Genomic DNA, 21,311 nt, shown 5'->3' with positions numbered 1-21,311 from the left:
GGTCTCTAACAATACACACAGGGGCTCAAATCCTGCTTTACCCTAAAGCTATGAGAAGCAGAGAGATAGGGTCATGACTGGGACACTAGACACACTGGGTGCAGAAAACACACTAGCTCATCCGGAGTGCAGTTTTTTCCTTAAGTAACTGTGAGTTTTGGCACAGTATGTATGGATTAACAAACCTCAGACAGAACAATCAGTCCTTGTTTTGTTCAGTTTTTTTACTTGTTGGCTGGGCTTGATTAATAGTTTTAACATGTGGATTCAGAGTGGAAGTATATAACAGTTTTCTGTGGGGCCCATGTTGACCCAGTTGAAGTATTTGATGTATTTTTCAGAAGAATGACTGAATGACACTGCTTTCTAAACTTGACTTTTAACCCACTCCCCTGAGAGAAAGGTTTTTTGAAATCCGGCCCACCAAATGTGAGACAGATGCAAGAAAAATGTATTATTATCATTGTTGTTTTTGTTGGAAGGAGATCTTAAGCTTCATACGTAAGAAGGTCAAACGGCATTAATCTTTGTGGAGTATAGTTCTTTTACAAGGGTATATGCTACTGGAATTTGTTGTTTAATTTCCTATTCTCAATGTATCATTAACTCATTAGAGCTAATGGAATTAAAGCTCCCTTTGAGTCACCCAATATAAACAGGCATTGTCATGTGGATTTATGTGAACCTTTTCTAACCTCTACATACCAGTTATGTGTATGTCATGGTCCTGAGGAGTTATACACTAGTGCTCTCTAGTGGCTGTTGGGATACTTAGAGACATTATAATATGGCCTTTGCACACCATACAATGTTACCAGCGATGGCTTTAAAAAAATAAAAAAAAAGAGTTTCTTCTAAATAAGCATCCTCACTCCTGTCCTTCTGATGTCATGCTTATATCTTACCCCATATCTTTCTCCCTTTTTTTGTCTAGCTTGCTAGAGAAGAAAATGGAGGCATTTCAGGACTATTTGACAGAGCACAAAGACCAGATCCACCTGATCATACAATTGGTTTTGACAGAAGGTAATGTATCTTTGTTAGTATCTGTAAAATTAATAATTATTGGCGTTAAATGGGTTGCAACTCAGGTGTCTTTATCATTTAGATTTGTATATATATACTGAAAAATCTATTTCTGGTATTGCATAGGACTTTCTTTCTGCAATAAGGCTTAAAAAAGGCTGTTTAATGTATTGCATCTGTTCTGCTAAGAATGGCTCTCCATGCTTTGTGCCTCAAAGCATATTGACATAAGCATGTGTTTGTATCAATTTACTGATCAATTTCCATGATTGTGTATGAAGAAATTAAGCCATGGCTAAAGTTAATTTACTGCTGGCTCTGAGTTATTCAGCGTATATTGCTGTCAAGTCTGTCAAATGATCATTTCTACAAACACATCACACTTAACACATCCTATCAAAACTCAAAGGTTTTCCCTTAAACCAACATATAAAAAATCGAAGTTTTGTCAATATTTATCCATTTTGATGAGCCAAAGTTCATTTTGCAAACCACTGGCTTAGCCAAAGAAACTCAGTTCAGGCGAATCACTACCCTTCAAATATTTGAAACTCTTGAAACCTCTTATTTTCTGTCAATATTATATTTCACCATTCTCTGGCAAATATCATCTGCTGTGCTCTAAAAAAAGAGATGGAATATTTCACATCGTAACTCATGAGTAAAGATTTGTTTTACATGTAGCATTTTGAAAGCACTCTCTTTTCTTTCTTTTAGGATGTGTTCAGTTCTGAAATCATCAGAAGATCTCTCTGTCACACACCTTTCATTTTAGAGCTCACATCAAATACACTTCCTGCTGTTTTTTCTTTTTAATTGGACAAGGTAAAGGAGCAAATACATGATACAAATTAATTGTTCTGATCAGAGAAAATGATGCCAGCTCTGCGGGATAGATTTCATATTAATAGTCAATTTGTTTCAGGCTTCGTTGCCATAGAGATAGCTGCATGTGTTCTGAACTTCAACCGGGCTCTCGTGCTGCTGGTCATCTCCTTGGTAACCGTTGTCTTTCCGGCCCTTGGATTGGATGATGGAGCGCTATGGCGACCGGTTGTGGGAGGAGCTCTCTCCTATTAGAGACCTTCTCAGCAGGAACTGGTTCTGGATCAGATGGCGAGAAATGTTTTGTTTCACATTTCAGACCCTGTTGTGCATCTTCCTTATCAAATGACGAGCAGAGGCTGCCCTGACACTTTTAATGACACTATGGGCCTCATGCAGGAAGCTATATAGGGGGAAATGTCCTCTTAATCGTGTTCATTCCCACAATTCTTAAAATGTTGTTAGAATCCTTGGATTTTTAATATTTAGGGTTTTATTTTCTTTACAATGTATTCAAGGGCACTCTTACCAAGGCAATATATGTTTAAAATGAGAGGATCATAGAAAGACGCATGGATAACAGATATTCAAATTTGAATTATGATGTTTTGGGACAGCTTAGACATGTTGTCTTCCGGGAACAAAAATGTCCTCACACTGAAGAAAAAATCATTGTTTGGTAAATCAGCATGAGTGAAATAAAAACACTTTATTGCTAGATTTTACTTTTATTTGTGTAAGAGTTTATTGCCCTTCTTTCCATTTTCCTCTGATTTGGGAGGCATTTGTTTTATTATTGAAGATGTTTATTATCATTGATGAATCTTAGCATATTATTAAGGAGGCATGTTTTCATTGTGAAGGCACTCTTGAGATTTATTACTCAAAGAAAATATATTTGTTTTTATGTGGTTGGAAACTGGTTTTCTGTCATTTTCAAGCTGTGAAATGGGGAACTAGTACTTGCAGAATAGCACTTTTTATTTCGTTAAATATACTGAATATCTGACTTACAGACACTTGAAAATTCATATTATTACTACAAAGTGTAATAAAAAAATTATAACGGGTTATAATGGATTAAGATACTACTTAATTAATAATATAGTCATACTGTAATGTTACGGCAACAAGTAATGGCAGTGTAATGCTCGGCCACTGGATGTCACTGGTGTCTTCTTTTTCCCTTTCATCAACACCACAGTCAGAATCAACAGGCCTCCATAGACCAGTTAGTCAGACTGGTTTGACTGGCAGATGCAGATAAATTGGCTCATTATACTGAAATACTGAAATAATCCGTCCAGACCAATAGGAGGGTATCCTGTGTGCACTTTCATCAGCTGCATGTGTGACTCTGTCTGCAAATGACAGTCTCTTCATTAATTCTAGTAAAGGCTTAAGGTCAGATGGTTCTCCGCTCACCGGGCAGGAGGTGTGTTCACATGTGCGAATTTCACACACCCACAGAGAGGGAAGATTAGCCACCAGACGCTGACACACTGGACATTTTTAGGCTATGTTTTACCATGTCCCACATTTTTTTTTTAAATGATAGTGAGCTCCTTTTCATGTTTGTCAGCACAGTCAATAAATGTGTTGCCTTTAACCAGGTGCTGTTGGATCAGGAAGAAAAGACAAACTTTATGTTGTTGCTGAGGAGTCGGTGTGTTTCTCTGTGGGGAAGCACTAAAATAGAATATTATAAAGGATATTGAAAGTTGCATCATTTGATCAAATATTTAACCCAGTCTTTATCCTTGATGAGCTTATTTTGCTGTTGGGACCTTCCATTCCTATCTTTCCTCATGAAGCTGGACTGCGTTTACTTAGAAATGTGATGATAAATTGGATAGCACTTTAGTTGGGAGCTAACATATTTGATTTTAATAAATACAATTTGTTCCTGCATTTATTCAGGCAGATCTTAATTCTTAATCTATTAATGCATCATAAATTCTTAATGGAACGTTTTACAGAAATACCCATTGAAATCCTGAAAAATAATGTATATCCACTTTTAAAAAATGACCCCAAAAATGCAAATTCAAGGCATGGAATGAAAAAGTAAAAGAAAAACGAATTATAGTTTTGGTTTATAAAAGAAAGAAAAGGTCATCTTTAAGTCATTTGGCTGAACATTATATTAATTGATAAGGAATGTACCTTTCTGTTAAAAAGGTTGAAATTGGCAAATATACTTTTATTTAGGAAAATAACATTCAAACTTAAATGTCTTCCATAATGCTATTGATATACATGGTAAACCCACTTTATCCTCAGAAATATATCCATCTACTGTGTACTTACTTATTTAGGAACGCCGACACCACTGTCTAGAAAGATAGAAATATAGGCTATATTCATTTTTTATAAATCTAGGAAAATTAATCTAAAAGTGTAAAACACATCAAATATCTGATCTAAAAAAAGAGTGGTGCAATTTCAGTTGATGTGCGGTGTAAAAATAACACATCACATTTGTACACAAGCATTATTAGACATGAATTCCTCAGTTTTATTGTTTGTCTTTCCGGTATTTTCTGTGACACTGGGATTTTGCAAATCTATTTAAAAAGAGTTAACATTTTTCATTTAAATTCGTGTTTTTAAAATATTGAAAGTGTGCCTTCAAACATTGATAGTGTACACACTGATTGTGAAATCAAACTTCCTTGTTTTTATTAAATGTTTATGTTTTCTTTTATATTAACTACACAGAGGAGATTATGAAAGGAAAGCTAAAGCTGTATAGATGAAAGGAAAGTAAGAAACAGCAAGATGCATTAAAAACTAGAAGAAAAAGGACTATTAGGAGACTGAGACTGGTGTATATTGGATTGCCATGTAGCACCACTCCAACAGAAGGAGAGGGGGACGAAGACGAGGAGAGAGGAACTAAATGATGGAGATGAAGTTGTCGTCCAGCAGCACTCCAAAGAGCACACAAAGGGAGAGAGGGGCAGGGGGGAGGACGCTGTGATGGAGCAAACATATGGAGCTGGAAAGAGGAATGGTAGAAAAACAGATTTATGAAGGATGAATAGAATAGTCAGAGATGGTAAGACCAGGGAAAAAAGGAGGAAGAAGGAAGACAGATATGAAGATAGACAGACAGATAAATGGAAGGATAATCAGCTTATTGACAATCTCATTAGATACACTAACATTTATGTGACTGTTGGGCCTAATCACTGTTCTCAATGATATGATCTCTGCCTAACAAACTTTAATTGATGCTTTAATTGCTCGTTGACACATAATTACATGGACGTGTCTCGGTGCAGAGAGAGAAATTAAAGAGGAGAATCCCTGCAAATGTGTGGAGACCCGTGGATGCTCCACTACATTAATTGTGGTGAACAGATATAAGGCATGCTTCTCATTAGAAAATTGCCACCAAAAGTAGTGATCATGTTAGTTGTATTTACATAATTTATACAGAAACATACACACAGAGAGGTCACCATTTTTGGTGGAAAATCCACAAACGGTATTAAAACTTTTGCTAAGGATCGTGTTAGAGTGTTGCGCTTCGTCCTGTCTTTGTTCTTTAATGAATTTGTTATTTTCTTTGGCTATAAATATGCATGTGAACTTTATATGGTAAAGCTTGGCAACATCTACAAATGAAAATCAGCAGTGTGGGGAAGAGTGTGATATTTTTTTCAAATGTTAGTGTCTGTTAATAAAGTGCTGAATTAACAAATAAAAGAAATGTGTAAATTAAAGCCACAAATCTGCCATGGAAAAAGAAAAGAAGATACAGTATATCATATTAGTGTTGTGGTCACAGCAGTCTGCTGTGTTTTTCCTCCTCCTGGGTTTGCCACTCCCCCTGTCGGTCTCACTTCACACCTGGCCGTCATCTGCAATCATGCTCACCTGGTCGTCATCTCCAATCAACTCCCCTTCATAAACCCTTGGATTCCCTGCTGTCGGTGCCAGATCGTACTTCGCTCTACAGTGGTAATGATACGTACCCGGCTCCAGTTTACCTTGTTACCTTGTTACCTTGTTACCTTGTTACCTCGCTACCGAACTCTCGTCTCTTGTTGCCTTTGACCACAACCTAACTCTGTTTCCCTCTGCCTGCAGTTATCCGGATCACGCACTCCAGCTCGCCTGCCTCACCTTCCCCCCGGCTTCCGCGTCCTCTACCTGCTCCTCCACCTCACTCAATAAACCCCCTTGCATCAATTCAACACCGTCTCTTGTCTGCTCTTGGGTTCAGAATCGTTAACATAACAGAACGATCTGGCCAAGATGGACCCAGCGGACATGGACAGCATCCGCGGAGCTCTCGCCGCCCAAGGCACTCAGGTTGCTGAGCACAGCCAAGCCCTCCGGGAAGCTATGGAAGCCTTTAAGAATCTCGCTACCCGAGTCACTCAGATGGGTGCGCAATTGGACTTACTAGCCCCCCTTACCACAGCGCCTCCACCGTCAGCTTCACCTCCGCCGGCCCCCACTCTCCCGACACACCTGCCACGAGCTCGTGAGCCTCTCATTCCTGCGCCTGAGCGCTACGCTGGGGACATGGGTATGTGCAGAGCCTTTTTGATCCAGTGTTCACTAGTTTTCAGTCAGCAGCCCCTCACCTATCCCACTGAAAAGGCTAAGATCGCCTACATTATGGGGTCACTTAAGGGTAACGCATTAGAGTGGGCTTCAGCATTATGGGACAGTGATTCCCCAGTCAACAATAATTTTGAGCTTTTTGTAGCCGAAATGAGGAAGGTTTTTGATCATCCAGTAGAGGGAGGGGACGCCGCCAAGCGGCTTATTTCCCTTCGTCAGAGCTCCCGCAGTGTAGCTGAGTTCTCCGTCGAGTTCCGGACCCATGCAGCCAGGTCGGGCTGGAACGACAGGTCACTATGTGGGCTTTTTCTTTCCGCTCTCAGCGAGTCAATTAAGGATGAGCTGGCTACTAGGGAGGAGTCTAACACTCTCGATGAACTGATCTCCCTTTCCATCCGGCTGGATAATCGTCTACGCGAGCGGCGTAGGGAGAGGACAGGCAGTTCCGTACCCCCGGCACTCGCTGCTTCCTATTCTCCTCACTTCCCGAGAGCTGCTCTCTCTGCCCCCGTGACACATGCAGTCACTGAAGAGGAGCCCATGCAGCTGGGGCGCACTCGTCTTACCCAAGCGGAGCGGCTTCATCGGATCAAGACCGGAGTGTGTCTGTACTGTGCGCTGCCCGGGCATCTCATCTCCACCTGTCCGTCACGACCAAAAGACAGGGCTCGGCAGTGAGACTCGGGGCCCTGCTGAGCCACGCCCCCTCCGTCCCCGTTCCTCACTATGCACGCTCACCGCTGGAGGCCACTCTGCTGTCCCTCGGTCATCCCTTTCCGGTATCGGCCCTTGTGGATTCGGGAGCGGATGAGAACTTCATCGACGCCGGCTTCGCGTCTCAGGTTGGCATTCAGTTGGAACAATTACCCTCTCCATTAAACGCTAATGCCTTAGATGGCCGCCACCTGGCCCGTGTTACTCACTGTACTAAGCCCCTGGAGTTAATTGTTTCTGGTAATCACCACGAGATGCTTCAGTTTCACGTCATCCGGTCTCCCCTTATTCCCCTGGTTCTGGGCCACCCCTGGCTCAAGCGGCACAATCCCCAATTTGACTGGTCTTCTGGCAAGGTGGTGAGTTGGAGCACCTTTTGTCACTCCACCTGCTTACAGTCTGCCCTGTTTCCAACGGAGGGAGGTGTCCCCTTGCCCCAGGAAACCCCCGACCTCTCCTTGGTCCCCCCCATCTATCATGACCTGGGAGAGGTGTTTAGTAAGTGTCGTGCACTCACCCTGCCTCCCCATCGCCCCTATGACTGTGCCATTGATCTCCTCCCCGGCGCCCCTTTGCCCAGTAGTCGCCTGTATAACTTGTCCCGTCCTGAGAGGGAGGCCATGGAGAAGTATATTAAGGATTCTCTTTCGGCTGGCCTCATGAGACCCTCCTCTTCTCCTGTTGGTGCAGGATTTTTTTTTGTTGCCAAGAAGGACAAGTCTCTTCGTCCATGTATTGATTTCAGGGGACTCAATAACATTACAGTCAAAAACAAGTATGCCTTGCCCCTCATCAGTTCCGCATTTGAGCCGCTGCAGGGTGCTACAGTCTTCTCGAAGTTGGATCTACGCAATGCCTACCACCTGGTGCGTATCCGGGAGGGCGATGAGTGGAAGACTGCTTTTAACACCCCCCTCGGCCACTTTGAGTACCTGGTCATGCCCTTCGGCCTCACTAACGCCCCTGCCGTGTTCCAGAACCTGGTAAACGATGTCCTCCGGGATTTTCTCAACCGCTCAGTTTTTGTCTATTTAGACGACATCCTTATTTTCTCTCGCAACCAGGAGGAACACTTCCAGCATGTCAGGCAAGTTCTTCAGCGGCTGTTGGAGAACAAATTATATGTGAAGGCCGAGAAGTGTGAGTTCAGTGTCACCTCTGTATCCTTCCTTGGGTTCATCATTGAGAGCGGGCAAGTGAGGACCTGTCCCGAGAAGGTCAGTGCAGTGACAGACTGGCCCATTCCCGATTCCCGCAAGAAACTGCAGCAGTTCCTGGGATTTGCCAATTTCTACCGGAGGTTCATCCGTGATTACAGCAGGGTTGCAGCACCTCTCACCCGTCTCACCTCTCCTGCCCGCCCATTTGCCTGGACGCCTGAGGCGGAGACTGCCTTCTCTGGTCTTAAGAGACTTTTCTCGTCTGCCCCCATTCTTATCCAACCTGACCCCTCCAGGCAGTTCATCGTGGAGGTCGATGCGTCTGACACGGGGGTGGGGGCGGTCCTGTCCCAGCGCTCAGCTTCTGATGAGAAGATTCACCCCTGCGCCTTTTTCTCTCGCCGGCTGGTACCTGCTGAACGTAACTATGATGTTGGTAACCGCGAGCTGCTGGCTGTGAAACTGGCATTGGAGGAATGGCGGCACTGGCTTGAGGGGGCAGAACAGCCGTTCGTGGTTTGGACCGACCACAAGAATTTGTCATACATCCAGACAGCTAAGCGCTTGAATTCCCGCCAAGCCCGGTGGTCCCTGTTTTTTGGGCGGTTTAATTTCTCCCTCACCTACCGTCCCGGATCCCGTAACGTCAAACCTGACGCCCTCTCTCGTCAGTTTAACACTATGAACACACCGGCCTCCCCTGACACTATCCTCTCTCCTTCCTGCCTCAAGGTTGCTGCTGTCACCTGGGAGATAGAGTCCCTCATCCGGAAGGCCCAAGTCACCGAACCAGATCCGGGCAACGGCCCTCCTAACCGTTTCTTTGTCCCCAGTTCGGTTCGCTCTCAAGTTCTGGTGTGGGGCCACACATCGCGCTTTGCCTGTCACCCTGGCGTGGGCCGCACCCTGTCCCTCCTGAAGAGGCACTTTTGGTGGCCAGCGATGGACGCTGACACCCGGGCATTCGTGCTTGCCTGCACGGTGTGTGCTCGGGCCAAGTCCTCCCATCAACCTCCTGCTGGTCTGTTACGTCCTCTCCCTGTTCCTGGTCGGCCCTGGTCCCACATTGGCCTGGATTTTGTGACTGGTCTTCCCCCCTCTAAGGGCCACACTGTAATACTCACCGTTGTGGACAGATTTTCGAAGGCGGTTCACTTCATTGCGCTTCCTAAGCTCCCCACTGCCACAGAGACTGCCCAGCTGCTTGTGCAGCATGTCGTTCGCCTCCACGGGATTCCCGCTGACCTCGTCTCCGACCGTGGTCCCCAGTTCGTTTCCCAAGTGTGGAAGGCCTTCTGCCGAGCGCTGGGGGCCTCTGTCAGCCTGTCATCAGGGTACCAGCCGCAGACTAATGGGCAGGCTGAGAGAGCCAATCAGGACCTCGGAACCGCGCTGCGTTGTGTGGCTGCGCGCAACCCCTCGGCTTGGAGTAACCATCTCTCTTGGATCGAGTATGCCCACAATTCCATGTCCTGTGCTGCCACCGGCATGTCCCCGTTCGAATGCTCCCTGGGATACCAGCCACCCTTGTTTCCTGCTCAGGAGGATTACATCTCCGTCCCCTCGGTCCAGCACCATCTCCGCCGTTGTCGCAGGACGTGGAGGGACGCACGCACCGCTCTGCTGCGCTCCGCAGAGCAGAACCGGCGCATTGCTGATCGCCACCGGGCTCCCGCTCCTGCCTATCGGGTGGGTCAACAGGTGTGGTTGTCCTCTAGGGATCTCCCCTTACGAACTGGCTCCAAGAAGTTAACCCCTCGTTTTGTTGGCCCTTTCCCTATTATTTCCGTCATCAATCCCTCAGCGGTCACACTCAAGCTGCCTCCAGCCATGCACGTCCACCCCACCTTCCATGTCTCTCGTTTAAAGCCAGTCTCCACCAGTCCCCTCTCCCCCCCGGACGTTCCCCCCCCACCTCCCCGTTTGACTGACAACCACCCAGATTACACCGTCCGGCAGTTGCTGGACATTCGTCGTCGGGGCAGGGGGTATCAGTACCTCGTGGATTGGGAGGGTTATGGGCCAGAGGAAAGGAGCTGGGTTTCGCGGGGCCTCATCCTCGACCCCTCCCTCATCCGGGATTTTCATCGGGCTCACCCAGAGAGGCCTAGGCCGCCTGGAGGCGTCCATTGAGGGGAGGGTACTGTTGTGGTCACAGCAGTCTGCTGTGTTTTTCCTCCTCCTGGGTTTGCCACTCCCCCTGTCGGTCTCACTTCACACCTGGCCGTCATCTGCAATCATGCTCACCTGGTCGTCATCTCCAATCAACTCCCCTTCATAAACCCTTGGATTCCCTGCTGTCGGTGCCAGATCGTACTTCGCTCTACAGTGGTAATGATACGTACCCGGCTCCAGTTTACCTTGTTACCTTGTTACCTTGTTACCTTGTTACCTCGCTACCGAACTCTCGTCTCTTGTTGCCTTTGACCACAACCTAACTCTGTTTCCCTCTGCCTGCAGTTATCCGGATCACGCACTCCAGCTCGCCTGCCTCACCTTCCCCCCGGCTTCCGCGTCCTCTACCTGCTCCTCCACCTCACTCAATAAACCCCCTTGCATCAATTCAACACCGTCTCTTGTCTGCTCTTGGGTTCAGAATCGTTAACATAACAATTAGATGTCTTGGATGGCATACTGTTGTTATCTACAATACTCAGATTTTGATATGCTGGATAAATGACTTAAACAGTAAACAACTGTAATTAACTCTATTAAGTAAGCAGATTTAACATAACTGTATTAGGTTATTTGAAAGCAATATTATTAAGTTTAAATAAAAATGTAAGGTTCAACGTCATTTTATTGCTTTCAACTAACCAATAACAGTTATATGAATTTTGTTGACATAATACACTTACGTAATTCAACGTTTTAGTTTTTTCAGTGATAGTCACTAGTTAAAGCAGCAAATCCTCACATTTGAGAGCAACCTTGAAATGGTTAGCTGTCTGACAATCAACAACAAATGGATAAACCGACTAAAGGTTTCAGCTCTTTTTGTTCACACACATTAAAAAGCATCACATTTATAATTGTTTTGTTAAAATCTTAATTTGTAATGTAACAGTACTCAAAGCTGTTAAACAAATGTACTGAAGTAAAAAGTATTATATTTTCCTCTAAATTTCAAAGCGGCAGGAAATATAGGAATAAAGGGATTATGGGCCCTAAGTTAAATTAAGTAAGGCAGAAATTCCATATCTCAATTCAAATGGACTATTTCCTTTCTGTGACCAGTGGGCATGCAGTATTAGCAAGCTCTCTGTATGTACAGTATGTATCACCCCTACCATCACAACACTGAGCTCTTTTTTTGTGCAATCATTATTCATCTTTCTGCTGAATGCCTAGAAAGTGAATTAGATGTTAGTGTTCTCTGACCATTTCAAAAAGATTGAGATATTGTGATAGAGAGCAGAAACACTAACATTATTTGGCCCCTTTAAACATCTGATGCAGCACATTGTGTTTTGTTGGACAGCTCTTCTCGTAAATGTCTGCCAGGATTCTGAAGACCATCTTGTCGAGGCCGGGCAGACGTGAAAATGTTCCCTCTTAAACCTTATGCATCAAGTTGCCTTCAGGAGTGTGGGACATTCTGTCCACAGTGAGTTTTTTCTGACAATAATGCTACAATAACAACCATTTGTGGCAGGTTCTAAGAAAAGCTTCTGCCGAGCAAATGTTTTATGACGAAATGTGTGTTTAGCCACATGTGCGGTTCATCCCATGTGCTTTCCCCCCTGCTGGGACAGCTTACACCCACACACACACACACACACACACACACACACACACACACAAGCTGCGCACAAAAACACGCTGACTCGCATACGCTTGCTGACCAATGCACGCTTTTTCTCTGACACACACACACACACACACACACACACACACACACACACACACACACACACACACACACACACACACACACACACACACACACACACACACACACACACACACACACAGATAAATTCCCTTTTGGAGGCGAGGCGGGGGGTCTGGCTGGGACAGAGATGGACACATGCTGAGATCAGAGCAGCAGTGTGTGATTCACATTTCTCCTCCTCTCTCTCTTTCAATCTCTCGCTTCCTTTTTTCTCTTCTCATTGACCCCCTACTCCCTCTCCCTGCTCTGTTTACCCCCCAGTGCCTTTGAAAACCTGAGTGTTTCAAATGTATTCTGCACACAAACTCATCAGACTGTTCCTGAACCTATAGAGGCAATTAGAAATGAGTGATTGAGATGTGGTGATTTTATCTGTCTCTCCTTCTGGTTTAGAGAATTGTGTGTTTCTTGTCTTTATCCTACACTCCCCTCCTTCCTTCTGTCCTTATTTCATGTAGCTAGCTGGTTACCAAACTCCTCATTACTCTAATTTAGAGAGTATGCCTCTCCCCTAATGGCCTCGGGGCCTGAAGAATATCAAGTGCTGTTTAATTTTTTAATTCTATTCAGGCTTTACATCCGTGCCATCGCTCCACCGGCTCTTCTTTCCATCGTTCCATCAATTCGGATCCCATTTAGTGTCCCTCAACAAACAACTTCTAAAAGATGGCTCCAACCCTTTTCTTTTTTTTTTTTTTGAGTGGAGGAGGGGAAAGATGTGAGTTTTAAAAGCATATCAAAGCACCACATCTTATCCCTATATTTCTGTTCCAGGCATCCAACAAGTGTTTACATGTCTTACTGTTCATGCTCTCCTCGATGTGTTTTTATTTAAGCATATCGTTTGCTGAATTAGACACATCACCATGGTTACTAGGGCATTTGAGCCTAGGTGGAGAGCCCTTGAGGATGCATTAGGACCTTCTTGCGAAGAGGGGAAGCATCTTAGCTGTAAGCTAAACTGCATCAGGGCAACCTCAAGGGCCAACGCAGGGTTCATTGTATCTGTCTGGAATCTGTGCATCTCAATATGAGCTGCAATCAGGGCCATCTGAATGACCAGATAATGAATATGCATATAGAAAAATGAGGTTCAGTGAAAAAGAAATCTACTCTAAAAGAAAAAAAGTCTTGTTAAGAAAAATACATAGATTAAAAGACATTTCTGAATAATTCCAAATGAACTATTTACAGCTGAAAGATCAACACATGTATAAAGCACAATAATGATGGTCAACACTCTCCTGAAAAAAAGGAAAGTGTTGGTTTTCTATAGCAGTAAATGCTGCATTAGATCAGGCTAAGTTGCTGTATTCCTTCCAGACAGTGGTCTCAACATGAAAATAGATATTGGCTTGGTAATGTGCATTTCTTAGACATATTATTGATATCAAATGAACCTTTTTTTTTATTTTTATTTTTTACTAAGAAGCAGTATGGAACATAAACCACATGACAAATGTAATGGGAAAAAAGAGGAAGAAGAAATGTCCTTGACGCTGATGGTAATGTAAATTATAATACGATGAATGGGAGGTTGTGTGTATGGAGAGTGAAAGTGAATACACATCATGTGTGTTTTTGTGTCTCATGATGTGTGGTTTTATAACAATGTTGTGAAAATGAAGAGGAAATAATCTTGTAGAGAACACGATAGGCCGTAAAATAAATATACATGAGTGATGAAATTGTCAATCGTTTTCATTTGTCCGATGAAACTGGACCTCCCTGATGAGTTAGCAGCAGTGCTGGGACAGCACAGCATCTCTGTTCGGCCAAAGATCTGTCCTGCTTTGGGATTCAATGCTACTTGATATTGTTTTATTAAAATCTTTAGTCAAATTTTCCAGTGAAATGTCCTTTTCTTTTTCCAGATAGTCCAGACAGCTTTGAGCAGCAGATGAATTTAAACGTGCATCTGTCGTATTTTTAGTCAAAGTTTATCTTTCTAACCGCCCTTGTGATCGAATGATTGTTCATCAAATTTAATTTCTTCCATCTATTCATTCTAATCCTGTTTCTGATTTTGTATCTTCAACTTCTGCCTAGCAACCATTTAATAATGAATCCATAAGGCCATCACTTTCATACAGCTCAAATTGTGGAAGGACATAAATTAGAGAAAAGGGGATGATGAGTATATTCGTGGTACAATTAATACCACTCCTCTTCCCTTCCTCACAACCCCCCCACCTTCTCCTCTCTACGTCAGCCTCCTCTCAGCTTTGTCCTCACCCTCTCCCACCCTCTTTCCATCCTTGTTATTTAGCTTATAATTTCCTCCCTCCTGTTCCTCAATCTCCTCTTCACTTCTTTCCCCTCATCCACTGTTGTATTTAGACTCATTAAATTGGATTTCAGAGTGAGAGGCTTCTCAGTTTTCTTCAGTAACGGATGATTGAATTGAGTAGCTTGAAAGCAGAAGGTATCAACATGTAGATGCAGGGGTAATTTAGGAGGGCTGAAAGAAGATAAAGGGGCATGCAAATTAATATATAGAAACCGCAAAGTACAAGTTGTTTACATGAGATGATCATATGATCTACAGTGATGATGCATTACCTTTCATATTTTGTCCAGGTTTGTTGAAACTTTAAATCCTTGAAAAAAAGCAAGAAAAATGAACTTGCATCCTCCCTGTGAGCTGCTGATTTAAAGGAAATGAGAGCAGAATAATTATTTTTAACAAACCAATGTTAATGTTAAATTGAATAAATTATCCACTAGATACAATATTTAAATGTTCTAACCTTATGGGAAGCTCAATAAAACACAATTAGGCAGCATTTGCGTCAATCGAAAAACAAACATGGTTACAGGGGAAGACATTTGCAAGAGTGTGATAATGCATTCTAATGGACGAGCAACAGCTGGACCATTTCTGATCGGGTCCAATAATAAGACTTGATAATGTCCCTGTAGACATCCAAGACTAGTTTTTCATGTGTGTGAGTTTGAATAAATGAATTAGTAATTTTAAATGTTTGTATAATTTGTAAATCATTTTTCCTCCACAGCAAACATAACCCTGCTCTCAAGTGCTACATCTTATTTAGCAGATTTTGTGTGTGTGTGTGTGTGTGTGTGTGTGTGTGTGTGTGTGTGTGTGTGTGTGTGTGTGTGTGTGTGTGTGTGTGTGTGTGTGTGTGTGTGTGTGTGTGTGTGTGTGTGTGTGTGTGTGTGTGTGTGTGTGTGTGTGTGCAAGCGAGAGAGAGATAGCAAAAAAAAACCGATGTAAACTTTGGAGCTGAAGATGTAACATAGAGCTAGAGAAACCAATAGGGAAAACTATTTTTTAAATAGTTGGTTTCTTACGCTTTGTTACTCACCACAAAGTACAATTGTATTGCCCCAGCAACAAGACCACTTTAACAACAAAGCCATGAACTAAGAGGAACTTCATTTTGTGGGTATAAATGGGATAACATTGGATATTCAGCAAGGCTTTAATATGACAATTGGAAATTACTTCCAACGCTTAAATAAGATTTTATCTCAGATGTTTTGGATTTTCTCTTTGAAATCTCCTCCTTGGACATGTCTGCTTATATTGTATGGTTACAGTGAAGAGCCATAGTGGAAATGATTGGCATTACATGGGATGTACAACAGAATTGACCAGTTGTTGTAAGAGACTTATCCATATAAACGTTGTCGTTTCAGCAGATTAATGTTAAAGCAGTGTTGTATTCTTCATAAAGATCATGCTGCACAGTGAAGGTCAAAAAATAATAATTTACCTTTCCCACCGTCTATATCATACAAATTAAAGTGCAACATGTGGTTAATCACGAGAAGGAATTCCCAGTAAATGTATATACATTTTACCGGGAATTCCTTCCCTATATATATATATATATTTGATTGTGTAACATAGTGAATATGAACCATTTATACCCTACTAAGAGTAAACATCTTTTGACGTGAAGCAAACAAAAACAAGTACAGTTATCATTAAAGATCATTTATTAGTATCGCAAAGAATGTAATAGTGTCTAAAAATATCTTTCATTATTTTCCAAAGTTTAAGCAATGTGGATGAAAAACAAAATACACACTATTAGTATTCCTTCTGCCTCTGTTGTAGAAGTTTGAGTGTGGGGTGTGGGGGGGTTGGGGGGGGGGACTGAAACCTGAGTAAAGCCTATTAAAGGAAGGAGGAGAAGGACAAGTGAGAGAAAGAGACATTGGAGGGTGAGGGAGAAAACAACAATAGCATAACAGAAGAGCAGAACATGCATGGTGGGTTGAGTATGCATACAGCCTTCAGCAGCAAATCCTACCTCTCAAGGCAACCTGAGGCTTTTTTTACTCACTCTGCTGCTGTTGCTTTGCTAGAAGTTCCCAGAAACAGCTGCACTAAGAAGTTTGGTGATCCAGCTTCTGTAAATGATGCTCCGAAGCTATGGAACCAATACCTATTGACATCACGGAAGCCTGCTCGGTGGAAGTCTGTAAAACAAAACTCAAAACATATTTATACCAATTAGCCTTTTAGGGAGCAAACTCCTGCTCTCTGCAGCACTTTCTCAATGACACCTGATTGTGTGTTGAATCGTTGTAATTTAATTGACCTTAATGATTTTTTAAATGTCTATTCTATGCTAATTTTAGATTTTATTTTTATTTATTTTGTATGACTTTTACTGGTATCTGTAGTCTATGTGATATACATTTTCTGTGACATGTCTACTGTGAAGCACTTTGAACGGCATTTCTTGTACGAAAGGCGCTATACAAATAAAGACTATTATTTGTATTATTAAAGACATAACCTAAAACATTACATTTGTTGTACTTCTTTCATTTTTTCTTTCAGACTAGAAACTCTCCATTGATAGAAGTATTCTCTCTTTAATCCACGCCTATATGTAATCTCTTCTGCTGGATCTCATTTCCTCTCAATTCCCTCTTGTCCCGATGGTTTCCTGATGGTGACCTTTTGTCTTATATCCTGCTTCATGAATTAGACGCAGTAACTCACACTTATAAACAGGTGCACATATGACATAAATCAATACGTTAACCATATACACAATAAACGATCGATCAACTACAGTAGTCTCGTTTAACAACCGAACATTAAAAAGAGTTGATGACAGTTTTGTAGACGCTGAACAGCTGACACTTCAAAGAGCAACGTTGACCTGAACAGTGAGTTTGATAGACCCGCTGTCATGTGTTTGTATGTAGTCTTTTCCAGGCTGCGTATTCTTTTAATATTAACTAAGAGGACAGAACAAGGCTTCATGATGTTCAAGAGGTGTAAGGGCGCTGTGAAAGCACTCTACACAGCTTGTCAAATTACCTTCCTAATGGCCAGCTTGTCAGGCAGCCTCGTCTCTGTGGAGAAAGAAAGGACAAGTGGGGGGGGGGGCGCTCCATTCTTTTCCTTGTCAAATCAAAATCTCCCATTTTTCTCTTTATGTGGTTCCTTTGCTTTCTTTTCTTCTAAGTCCTGCTCCTCAAATACATCCTGCATGTATTCAAATGGTACTAATGCCTCGGTATATGAGAATAGGATGTGGAGGCCAGCTGTATTGTGGGACTGTCAATCGTTTCTCTGCACTCTTTCACAGTTGCCTCACCGGGCTGTGTATTTAATAGGCTTTAAGTAAGTCTAGTTAACCATGATTTACCTGAGTCATCACAGTAGGTCAAAGACCAGATTAATTGTTTCGAAATCATTAGAGTCTTTTCATATTTTGCCTTTTATGCATTTTGTCAAACTGGTTTATTTCTTCTTCAAACGAAAGGATTATGTGTTAAACATCAGTTTGACTGTTAACAGAATGTATTGCATTTGTGTTTTTTCAGGGTCTAAAATGTTTTTATAGAGTGATTTGAAACTGACTCTTGCACTGAAAACCATGTGGACTTTCTCACCCATCACTTACATGAAAGCACATTAGGAAGGGTTCTTTTTAAGGCAAGACACTGAAGGCACAAATCTCATTGTTTTTTCATGCAATGGTCAATTTAAAGATGTTGGGTTATTCTGCTTGGAATACACTTCTTTTACAATAGTGAAAAGAAAACATCCCAAATAAACATTTTGGTGTTTATTATACTTTGTCTATTTACATTTGTAGATTTCTTCCCAATCAGCCAAAAGTAACTGTTAATTAATGCCTCATTTGCATAATTAGAGATCAAATTTTAGAAAACTCTAATACAAATGAATAATTGTCTAGTTTCCTTAAACATCTTAAACATAATAAGCCTATTCTCCTAAAGTGTGTAAACAATGTATGCATTTTACAATGTGTTTAAAGGCCATCTTATCACACTCTGTCTCTCACATACACCAGGCTTTCCAGTTTCATCGCTTTCTAAATTGTCAAAGATCTTTTAAATACGTCTGTGTTCTCATATTGCTTTTTAATAACAAACATTATTGTCTCAAGTAAGTAGTCACCTTTAAAAGTTTCATGGTTATTGTTATAATTGTAAACCATTTACTCGTTCCACAGTATAAACAAGAGGAATGATTACATAAATCAAATCATATAGGCACCTGATGATTGTTTAAGACTGAAATGACTAATTACCGACCTCCCCTTTAATGTAAAGAGGCGATCTGGGAAAGCCATGTTTGGATGTGTTTTTAGCTGGAGGATTTTGGTGGTACAGAGGTTCAAGAGGCCATTTCAAATGTTTATGGCAAAGTTATTGATCCTACCCTATTGTTGGTCATCTGGAGTTGGCACAACTTTGGATCACAGTGTTAAAAAAGCCTGAAGTGTGTTATATGTTGCTGTGTTTACATTTTCCCAAATGCTTACAACAAATAAAAAAAACCAGATAAATGCTTAATTGGTAACGGTGTGTTTCACTTGCATACAATTTCTGCATCATTGTGCTTGTCTGACAGACAGACTTCATTAAAGCTACCCAGAGAATTAAAATGAACTCCACCATTTAGAAGTTGCACATACATTACTTCCTTAATAATAACAATTCAAACATATTATATACTATTCAGAAATTGGCTATTCTACATAGGAGGCTTACTCTTGGTACTTTTATTTCAGGACATTTTAATACCCATGTACTTGTTTGGAAGAATCTTCAAGATGAGTTATTAGATTAATAATAATGAATGTATGTTGTCTCATTTCATAGTAAATATATATGTAGACATGTGAATATTTTAATTTGTCTTTATTAGAGAGAATGCATGACTTGAAAAACTTTTGTCAAATAAGATAAGAAGCCCCTGAAAAGTAAAATGAGAAGAAATGGGTCCTTTCTTTATTTCTTTTCAAATCATGATAATAATCCCCTCCATCCGTCCAGATGAGCCAAAACAAAGTAGGAAGGTACTTTATTGTTTCCCAAGTTCGAATTACTTATCATTTTCTTTTCCTTTAATGATCACACACACACGCACGCACGCACGCACGCACGCACGCACGCACGCACGCACGCACGCACGCACACACACACACACACACACACACACACACACACACGCACACTTAAAGGGGTATGTTTTTGTCATGAAGAGAAACCATTTGCTCATTTTGATGGAGGCCTAAAAGAGAGGTTGAGTTGTCTAAGTGGATTTTTCATTACTAAATGTAATAGGGCAAAGAAAATTACATCTGCCGCATCAGGAGGGGTATTAGGATTGCTCATGTGCTTTTTTTCATTGATATTTGTAATGAACAAAGAGGGACAGTGCAGCTGTATATGAGCATTAGAGAAATTAACAGTGCTCTGTCTCCTGTGTGTCCCTCATGATTCAGTCTCCTCCACTCGCCTTCTACTACAATTTGGAAAGGTACTTCCAAACTCACAGGGGGAAAAAAACATATTTTTTCTCCCTGCTACCGCTCCGGGCTGAGACAGAAGTGGAAGACTAACATAGAGGAAATAATATGGCAAATAGAGAGCTATTAGTGTGGTCAAGCACTTTCTCATGCTGCCTCGGAAATATGTCATCATGAGCTGCTGCATTACGATCTTTTAAAAATGCAACCTTCAGTGCACATGTAATACATTTGGGAGGAAATGATGAAGGTCATAAGCTTCATAAAAGATCTCTGAGAAAAGAATTCCTGCTGTAAATGTTTGTCCATGTCCTCGGTACTGTATTTGTTCCTTGCCCCCTTCTGTCCCAGTAATTTACTGGCTGAAAGCCTTTATTCTCAAATAGACAGTGGTGGAGGAAGGTACTAAAATCCTTCCATTAGGTAAATACGAAATGTTGTACTTGTTGTACAATGTTTTTTTCTGAAAAGCAACTGCACATTATATCATTATGTAATATATAACTTTATAGATGTAATCTTATCTGACACTCAATTGTTGATGAATCCTATGAAATTATACAAATGATATTATTGCACTTAGTAAATGTCGAGCTTGACCTTTTTTGATTTGATTCTTCTCTCGTTTCGTCTCTGGCTTAAATTTCAACCAGACTTCATGTACACTTGTTGAACACATTAAAAAAGGAAACACATAATTAAGAAATGTATTTTTGTCAAAGGTATTCACAATTATGCATTACATGGTATGCATTTAGTAGTTAAATGCATACATTGTTTCATTTAATCTATCACCCGTATGTATTCCTCGTGTCACCCTATGGGTTGCTTCTCCCTCCTCCTTCATCGTCCCCAGCCTCATTAGCACATAACAGGTTATCGACATGCATAGCAGGGTCTTCATTTAGACGCTCAGCCTGATTAGCCTTAATGAAGCTAGACCTGCTACCTGAATGGAACTGCACACAGCGCCGTGAGACAATAACAAACACGTATGAACCCTGCTGCACGTACACACACATGTATGTACTAACATACATCCTCTGTGGTACCTTTATTAGCCTGTGTTTTTCTCACTTTCACTCTGAGGAAATTAATATATGAGAGACACCTAATTATATTGTATGATGGCAGACAAGACACAAATTAAAGATTACAAATTGTTGAGGTGTTTCATCTTAAAGATACATTTCTGACACCTTTAAAGAGCTGCAAGACCAGCTTATACGGCAGGGCTACTTTTAATTATGATTATGTGTGCTTAAATGTTGCACATCCCAAAGGTGCACTTAATAAGCCCATTATAAATCAAATGAAACACGGTTCCTCTGCCCA

General features: G+C 41.7%; 1 protein-coding gene across 1 annotated transcript; it reads left to right on the top strand.

The window, feature by feature from the left end:
• The first annotated feature begins 9,745 nt into the window (after positions 1–9,745).
• On the top strand, positions 9,746–10,889 carry LOC134874175 (uncharacterized). The gene is made up of 2 exons (XM_063898210.1): positions 9,746–10,637; positions 10,767–10,889. The coding sequence occupies exon 1, from the start codon at positions 9,774–9,776 to the stop codon at positions 10,437–10,439; it is 666 nt and encodes a 221-aa protein (XP_063754280.1). The 5' UTR covers positions 9,746–9,773; the 3' UTR covers positions 10,440–10,637; positions 10,767–10,889.
• The last annotated feature ends 10,422 nt before the right edge of the window (positions 10,890–21,311 follow it).

Source organism: Eleginops maclovinus, chromosome 12 (genome assembly GCF_036324505.1).
Source record: "Eleginops maclovinus isolate JMC-PN-2008 ecotype Puerto Natales chromosome 12, JC_Emac_rtc_rv5, whole genome shotgun sequence".
Taxonomy (NCBI): Eukaryota; Metazoa; Chordata; class Actinopteri; order Perciformes; family Eleginopidae; genus Eleginops; species Eleginops maclovinus.
Note: the sequence above shows the minus strand (reverse complement) of the source record. Positions and strands in the feature narration are given on the sequence as shown.

What these genes read in the sequence shown, in the direction of transcription:
- LOC134874175 (XM_063898210.1), top strand. Translation starts at nt 9,774, where the DNA reads ATGTCCTGTGCTGCCACCGGCATGTCCCCGTTCGAATGCTCCCTGGGA.